Here is a 9,278-nt window from a genome sequence, read left to right as displayed (position 1 = left end):
AGGCCATAATCCTACAGATTTCTATGCAATCGCTTCTTGTCGTCTAGGTACATTTCTAGGTATTTGATGTCCAAATGTGGTAGTCTGATCGCCCGATTGCGCTCATACCGATGAGCCTGGCAGTTATTTCAAGATTTGTATATCTTGTATTTTAAGCGAGTGCGTTTGTCTCAGGAGATTATGGGTCCTGCATGCCAGCAGTGATCACGTTACTAAGTAGGAGGTTGTTTGCGAAGCGGTAAATAAATCCTCAGAATTGGATAGTTCTTTAAGTCTTTGACATTTGACGCTGACCTCATTAATCTGAATGGACACGTCCAACTGAACGCGCTCGGTCACGCATAAGTATGTAGTGCTACACATCTCCTACAACCGTTTGCCAGCTTAAATTAAACGCCTTTCGAGATAGAGATAGTCTTTCAAACATAACTTCGAAACTCTTCACTTCTGATTTAACTGGGTTGACCTACTTCGATTATAAAGGCTTGACTGGTAAATGCGTTGTCAAACTCTGCATACTTGTGTCATCTTTAGTCGGTTCGATGTGAAAATAATAAAGTGGTAATTCGAGTGCTACGAGAAAACAATTTTTCAAGAATAATAAGTTAATTGATTGGCTTATGTTAGATGAAACTGAAAAAATAAGAGGGAAAACGGAGATGATATTAATAGACACAAAAACGGTTACAGATATTCCATAATGATAACCATCGTAAATCATCAGACATGCATCAGACACAGCTGGTCGATTTTCCATGGTATTTTATTTGATATAAAGAGTGAATTTTTATATGCCTATATTTATTTATATTTATTATTTTGATAGTATTTGTGTATTAAAATTATTTTTTTTTAAAAACGAAAAAACCTTTTCATAAAAGTCGCTTTTACGCTATCACATTCACATGAGTTTATTTTCGTTTCTTCGTCCACTTTGTTTCTTAAAGCGCGCACGATTTCATTTCGAAATGCACTTACAGATTCTTTTTTTCCCTTCCATGACGGCTGGAAAATACGATAAAAAGAACAATGAGGTTTACGAGGGACCGAAATTTTCATTGTACATTATTTTTCTAACTACATTGTAATTCATAGTCCCTTATAGTAAGGAAAGACGAACAGACGCTGATAAACCTAGCAAACTGTCAGAAGACTGGTTACCAACGACTAACCCGTTGGGTTCAAACTTCTGGCTGGCCACGTCTTAGGGTCATCACTACCCCACTAGAGGGGAAGTGATCTGTAGCGGTAAATAAATCCCCAAAATAAGTGGCTCTGTAAGTCTTTGATATTGGATGCTGACAACGTTGGCTTTATTGAACTTACCTAGCTGAAGGCGCTCCGTCATACATCTAACCAGATCACAAGTGGGATCGCCGTGATCAACAACTCCTGAAATTGCTAGCTAGATTAGTTCAGACGATCCTAGATATATTAATAGCCTATCAAATATAACTTAGAACCTTCTCACTTTTGTCTTTTGATTTCCCTTGGTGGGTACGCTTCATATTAGGTGTTACTGGTTAAAGCGTTGTCAAACTCCGAATACCTGTGGCATCTTCAGTATATTTAAATAACTCTGTATATTCGGTAACTTAGATCTTGCTTAGGAGTAGGATGTCTACTTTCTACTACTTAATTCTGACGAATAGGGTTCAAACTGGAGAGAAAATGCTTCCTAATACATCCACTTTACTGATCTATGAGTGGATGGTAACAGAATTGTAGAATAAAACAGTTAACATGTGCGTAGGAATACAAAGACTTAGGGGTGATAGCAAGTCACAACTTGAAGACAACTAAACATTGCAATTATCTACACAAACCTTTACTGATAAACATTGCAGTGGGGCAGCCGCCAAAGGTTTTCGAGAGTTATGCTCACCTTGCCGAGCATCCTAAAGCTTGGACGAAATGTTTCGAATTTAATATCCCTTCTATTCAAGACCAAATTTAGAGTACCGTATTCATGCAGCCGGTTCATTTATTACTAAAAATACTATGTGTGAACAAAATTAACGGAGAGTCTTCCCAAACCCCTTTACGACGAGAGCTCAAAAGCCTGAACCTTTCCCCTTATCGCATACTAGACGCAAGGTGACCTTATATTGGTGTTCTGTATCTTTAATTACGATTTTGATGTTGACATGTCTTATCATTTTGCTTCGTCTAGAAGTAATAATTCTCGAGACCATAGCAAGAAGGTTCAAAAACCGCTATTCATTAAACTTGGATTGAGGTTCCGTTTTTCTCATCGAGTGGTCAGTGCCAGGAACGACTTACCCTAACAAGTGGTATCAATCCCATCAATGGACATTTTCAAGGAGAAACTGAACTTTCACTGGTAAACAGAGTGCAAGAGTCAAAACAGGTTCATTAACTTACTATTCCTATTATTGATGATTGATAAGCTGACAGTGTTAGGTTGGCTAGATACACTAAAACAGTTATTGCCAAATTGACAAGCGTTAAAAACAAGACTTTGATGAAGATAGGGAGTTACTAAATACTATCGAAACGATTGGAAGGATGATCAAATACATTGCACAAATGTACCAGATTATTACGAACGTATCGTTTATTTGACAGCGGCTTTTACAAAGTCCGTCCATTACTTGAACAACGTAATCAGCTGTAAGCATGACGTTGAATGATACAGAAGTGCAACGTCAGGTAACCTACTTTGACTATTTTTATTTACCACATTATTAAGATTCGCCACATGATGGCCTTTATAGACCAGGAAGCTCGAGAAAAGGTGGAGGAGATAGATGCCAAAGTTCGTTGATTAATTGTCTAATGACATTATAAACTTCTGCAGGCCGAAGAAGAGTTCCAAATAGAAAAGTCCCGTTTAGTACAAAATCAGCGGCTCAAAATAATGGAGTACTACTCAAAAAAGGAAAAACAGATAGAACTGACCAAGAAAATGTAGGTTTTCCTCCGTCTTACTATGCTTGTCTTTATTTAGTCAGGATTCCAACTTAAAAAATCAGTCTCGTCTTAAGGTTTTGCAGAGCAGAGAAAATCACATTGAAGTATGTCATGTAAATTACATAGCTTTGGCAGATGTTGCTTAAGGAAGCCCGGGAACGTTTACGGATGGTTACCAGAGATCGGGATGTTTATCAGAAGTGCCTTTCAGGACTTGTCTTAGAGGTAACGTTTGGGCAATCATGTTCCACTGCTTTATATCATTTTCAATTTAAGTGGCCAGTCTGATCCTCATTTCTGCATTTTTGACTAATCTCTAAACTTGTTTTCTGGTGAATAAAATTTAAGGTCTTCCATGCTTGTGGAAAGTCATATTCATGAAGTCACTTTATACAAAAAGCAGTCCAGTATAAAGTCTAGATCAACAGACATGACATATGTCCTTATTTGTCTTTGGTTAGCACGAATTACACGTCATTTTTTAAACTGCCACGATGTTTAAAACCTTGTAATCTGTCGGTAATTTAGTTGTTTCGATCATTCTCGAGCTCAGGTGCACGGATTACTGTATAAAACCGAAAGTAGGCAATCGTATTAAACTAAGTATTGGAAGCGGTTAGAAACTCTGTACATGATTAAAGAATAAAAGGTATGAAATAACAGTAAGTTGGTGATCAAGTTCATTGTAATCCTTTGTTTGCCTAGCAGTGCTCAAGTAGATTTTTTGGTGCAACTATTATTACCACTCGTGATAAAAGATCACCAATATACACTCTTTATTTCTTGTAACATCCTTTACTTGTATGTTATCCCTAGTTAGGGTCACATATTGTGCCTCACTGACAATAATGGTAAGGAAATAATAATCAGTCTTCTTTCATTCTCGGGCTTCAACAGTTTTTGAAGAACATTAAAGAATGATTGAATAAGTATATCAACAATCTTCAAATTTGAATTGATTTAATTTATAAACCAACATAAATAATGCTAATTACGTCACAATTTTTGCACTTGGTCTTACGTGGTATTTCTAATAACGTTATTAATGTCAGCAAATATTGCACGACATGAATACTGAGTACACTAGTCAATTTTTTTTACTAAGCTGTGTTAATATACTCGAAAGGGTTTTATTTAATGTTAAAATACCAAACATTACAATAGTATACTGCACTCAAAATCGTTTTCTCATTTTACAAATTTTTCCAGGGGCTTTTCCAGTTACTGGAACCAGAAGTTATTATCAGATGCCGTCAGGTTGACCGTGATTTAACTCAAGTACGTCCTCATTCTTCTAACTGTATTGTCTTGTTTTGTGTTGTCAACCCATTCCACAGTGTACACTCTCCATAATAGAAAATGTGAAAATTCCAATTTCAATTTTAGTATAAATATGAATAACGGTTGCTAGTATGTTTAGCATCTTAATTACTGTCTACTTTGGTGGTAGGTTAACACTACAAAGTGTGTCTTAATTGATATATGAATTGTGATCATCATTGAGTACTAGAAAAAATATTGGTAATTAAGAAGTTGAATGTGGTATCACCAGTTATTTTACAACGAAAATCATTCTGGAGTTGGAAGATACCCTTAGATGTGTACAAATATCTGAAGTTGTTTATATTAACTAGGTTAGGTTCTTCATTTTTATTATGTTACGGGGTTAAGACATTTTCAATTTAACAGAACATCCTCATTCTTGTTCTTATACGACATCCTTATGTATCAAGGTAGATATCACCGTAACTCAACAGATAATTATTAATCATCATTATTTCTTAAGTCAACTCGATTATCCTACAGAATTATTTCATCTCTAACTTTAGAATGTTCTACCAGAATGTGTTGCCGCCTATCGAAAGCAGACGGGTACTGATTGCAGAGTCACAATCGATAACAACTACTTACCTGATAGCCTGTAAGTCATTGCAAAGTATTTTTGTATTTCACCACCGAGTTACCAGTTATCTATAATTGGGCTAACCAAATTAGACACAAAATATTGTTATAGGTTAATAAATCCTACTCAATCAGTGAGATACAGTTTCTAGCTCCACCCAGTCTATCTTATGTTGCACAGTCAAATAGTATCATTAGCCCGTACAAAAATGTGTGACTCAAAACAACATTTCTGTACTTGTACATCGTCACTGAATTGCATTAATTTTTTTTTGATTAACTGCAATAATCAATTAATAAGGTCTAATCTTACCCTTAAATTTACTAGACGTCTATGTACATTTTCCTGGGTTTACCTATACGATTTTCTTAGGTGCTCGATAAATTTGGTTTTTGGCTTTAAAAATATCGATTTCTTCATTAATGCGGATGTATTCAATTGGTAAATTTCGACTGGAAGGGAATGCATTTGGATTCTACTGGTTTTTGAGATGGTCTTCAGTCAGTCATCAACAACATAGAACTTCGTACGTACGTACATCAGTTCAAGTTGCCATACCACATTAGCACACAGATACAATTGTTGATTCGAATCCCATAGTAGTAGAGTTAGTAAAAGTATGAGCAGTAATCAGAAAGATTAGGTGTTGAATATGTTATTCAAGGAGTATAATCCAGTGAAATAAATTTGGAAAGAGGAAAAAAGGGACATGAGGAATTCAGAAGATTAGAATTTGGAAGAACACAAAGAGTGGATGCACCTGCGCCATTGCAGACGATTTCTGAGCAATGTCATTCAAGGTCTCTAACCATCGGTTGCTATCGTTTCGCGGATCCCAACCAGATAGTCTACACCTACCAACATGGTTCAGTCCACTTATCCGTGACTTCATGGATTTGTGCCATGATTTGGTTTGGCCGACCCTAGCTTTCTTCCATCCTACTTCTACACCATAAAACATCGCACGTCGGGGCAGTCGGTGGTTGGGCATACGTAACACGTGTCCCAGCGATCTCAACTGATGAAGTTTCACTACTTCATCAATTGTCTTGCCATCCTTACCTAGTACCCGTTTCCTAACAACTGCATTACTCGATGGTCTTGGCAAATAACGATTATCTACAGGTAGTACCTGTAAGTTGAGTCTAGTTGACGTCTTACCATATTTAAATGACAACTTATCTGTTTAGCTCAAAGTGGTTTTCAGTTTATTTGTTGTCGATAGTTACTCCTGTTTGGATCCTACTGAGCAAGTTAACATGTTATGATGTTCTATCTGCTTTATCTAACTGTATAGAAATTACTAAGAATGGTAAATAGGTAATGCAATGTTATTGTTTGAATACAAATACATAATTTTTGCTTGTGTACATATGAGCGATTTGGTTATTCAAAATGGTCATCAATACCAGTAATATCGGTACGGTGGAGGGTGACGAGAGTCCGCTCTCCCTCTCCAAATGCTCTCACATGGCCACGCGTATACAGCTACTGTCAGAGAAGTCCTACTCACTGCCTTCTCGAGGCGGGGGTGTATTTTACGAAATTGAAAGGACGAAAAGCGAATGTCCGGCCTATTGTTGGTGACCGGCTACCATTGGACTTCATCTCCTTGTGTATTAGATTTTTAGGTTGAAGGCTCCAGGTGTGCCCCTCTAAGAAAACCATCTGCTTCGGCTTGGGTAACTGGACAGTATCCTAGCCCTCACACAAACCAAATGACAAACTATGGCATATATATTTGGCGCCTTCTTTACCAATGTTTGTTTAAATAATTAAATAACCAGTAATATCAGGGATCACCTGTTTATACAGAGCGATATATAAGTATCGTACTTATCGTGTATTTAGAGTAAATCCCTCCGTCAAAATAACTAGTTTTCTTTTTGTTTTCATTATTAGCATATAGTATATGTGTAGTTATGTAATCTAAGTCTGATTAAATATAAAACTCATTAACTTTATCTTATCATTACTTTGGTATCAAGCAATTTTATTCAGATGGTGTTATGTATCCCCAAATAATGAACTATCAAACTTTTTCTCAATTTAGAGCTGGCGGAATTGAAGTTTACAATAAAGATGGGCGTATTAAAGTAGTAAACACGTTGGAAAGTCGTTTAGATCAAATTAGTGAACTTTTAATGCCACAACTACGTGAAATTTTATTCGGAGTAAATGAAGGTCGAAAATTCCGCAATTAATTGAATGATTAGTCCAATTGTCTATTTCCGTTAACGACAACATCTAGCATAATAAATATTTATCTTTATTTCCTTTTAGTATCTGTTTATTGCACTAAATACTTGATTTATTATTATTACCGTTTGTTATATTATTGCATGTATGGAATTTGAAACATTTAATTTCAATCTTACCATAAATACTACTATATGATTTTAAGTTTACTCTTCTACTTAAATTCATTCTGTAAACCTTTTTCGTTAAATCAAATAAAATGTCGGTAAATGGTGTTTGTGATGTAATAAGGTTTTAATCGCTATAAGGTGTAATTTATGGCAATTGTTAGTACAAAAAATTAAGTTATAAATTATATTTAACTTAAAAATGATCTGTTTTAAATGCAGCGTGGTGAATATAACGACCTTTCTACATACCCAACTTAATCCTCCGAATAAGTTACCACTCTGTACCTATATCGTGATGTGTATACATCATTATTATTATTAGCTGTGATACTGCACCGAACCGGGGCAGGTTATCTTCTTAGATGTAATCACGTGGTATCCAGTGAACAGAGTATGGTGTCACCACTAGCCCCAATAACTACCCGAAACCCATGTGCACTGTTGGTTCGGAATCACATTTCTCAACCACTGTCTATGGGTTTTGTATCCATCAACCTGATTTAAGCGTAGGAGTCAGCTATAGCACTCCCACTTATGAAAGCACACACACCTCGTGAAGGTACTAAGCCTTGTGGAAGCTGTTACATGAAAGCATCTTAATAAAGAAAACTGAATCCCCATCCAAGAATATTAAACTGTTCAAAAAGCTCCAACTAACTACATGTAAGTGTTAATTGATAAATGAAGATAACGCAAACACTGGCTGAGAAGTGTTTGTGAAGACGATTACTTGTAGAATTATTGGATGGATATTCTAGAAATAGAACTAGTTAGCAAAAACTGAAATTTTTGTCTATGGGAACTAGTTTGGTTCATCTTTCGACCAGAGTATATAGAGTTGTCACAATGTTTATAAATCGTGGTGGTATACTATACAAAATTACTTACTTCGTATACCAGTTTGATTAATTAGAAAAAGGAGAATCATATGTAGCGTATTTTCTCTAGTCTAGCCGTGTACATTTCCATGTACTAGCTGGGGTCGAATCTCGATCTTAGCCAGGCTTGTCGAATAATCTTTAAGTTCCTTTGTTTCGTTATAATGCAACTTATGGAATACAGATGATGTTATACTCGAAATTGTATAGTTAGCGCATTACTAGGGCATTCAGTTGCTGAAATAAGGACAATGTAAAGAGAACCATACTGTAGACAGTTTAACACGGTAAATTATCAGAGAAATGTCCTGATACCCATTTTGTTAGTTTAATCAGTCCTTTTATCATCCAATGATATAACTTAACCAAATATGTTCTCTCTACAAACTAGCATTATGGAATCGTTTCAATGACAAGAATATTCATAAACAAAACGAAATACAATGTAATTGGTGTGAATATTATGCATCCCCTCGTTTTTCTGATAGCTTCTGTAGTTCCCACTAAAAGAACCTTTGTAATGCTTACTAATAGTGCTTATTTAACAAAATCATAAATTAGTTTACTGATATATTCTGTCAGAGTAATCCGTAATTGGCTGGCGAGTGTCGACAGACACACTTATTAATCACATGTATTATATTACAAACTACTTCACTGATGCCCACTCTATACAGTGTCCGCAGACGCTGATATCTGTTTCTTGATAAGGCGGTCAAACTTTGATAGTCTGAGTCTCCTTTAACTCAGAGGAGACAAAGTTATTGCGGTCACATTTATTTGGGAGAGGACGTTTATGAATAATGTTTTTCTTTAAAAAATGATCAATTATGCCTATCAAACATCCGACAGTACTTCAAATTTATATAACCGTACAGTCAAAATGACCAAGGATTAAGAAACATACTTCATCGCTGCCATGTTATCGCACCTTCAGTACTGACTTTCGTAAGTCATGAATTTTTATGTTTTTTATTTAAATAATTCTGAATTCATTTGGTGGACAGTCGTTGCATCAAATATTAAAGGTATGGTATTCTGATGTTTTCTAAGCTCTTGTAGATATTGGAATTTATGTTCATATTAGATAAACACTACATAATAATCATGTAAAAATTTCGAATAACATGGGTCGAAATTGTTTGCAACTACGCAGGTGCATCCATTCTTCTTATTCCCCAGCATTCTGAGCCT

General features: G+C 35.7%; 1 protein-coding gene across 4 annotated transcripts; it reads left to right on the top strand.

Annotated features, from left to right (window-relative positions):
- Positions 1-2,584: 2,584 nt before the first annotated feature.
- Positions 2,585-7,311, top strand: MS3_00009196 (uncharacterized protein; the record flags this gene model as incomplete). 4 transcript variants are annotated; one of them, XM_035733263.2, is made up of 8 exons in its annotated part: positions 2,585-2,673; positions 2,714-2,779; positions 2,822-2,931; positions 2,972-3,038; positions 3,070-3,159; positions 4,144-4,212; positions 4,764-4,855; positions 6,891-7,041. In XM_035733263.2, exons 1-8 carry the CDS (start codon positions 2,641-2,643, stop codon positions 7,039-7,041), a joined length of 678 nt encoding a protein of 225 aa, XP_035587585.1. In that variant the 5' UTR covers positions 2,585-2,640. The 4 variants fall into 4 exon arrangements, with proteins under 4 accessions (XP_035587585.1, XP_051064947.1, XP_051064948.1 ...); XM_051217533.1 differs by having other exon boundaries at positions 2,972-3,159; positions 6,891-7,309; XM_051217534.1 differs by having other exon boundaries at positions 2,714-2,931; positions 6,891-7,309.
- Between the last annotated feature and the right edge of the window lie 1,967 nt (positions 7,312-9,278).

The sequence above is a fragment of the Schistosoma haematobium genome, chromosome 5 (assembly GCF_000699445.3).
Source record: "Schistosoma haematobium chromosome 5, whole genome shotgun sequence".
NCBI lineage: Eukaryota > Metazoa > Platyhelminthes > Trematoda > Strigeidida > Schistosomatidae > Schistosoma > Schistosoma haematobium.
The sequence above is the reverse complement of the archived record's forward strand: the minus strand, read 5'-3'. Positions and strand labels throughout refer to the sequence as shown.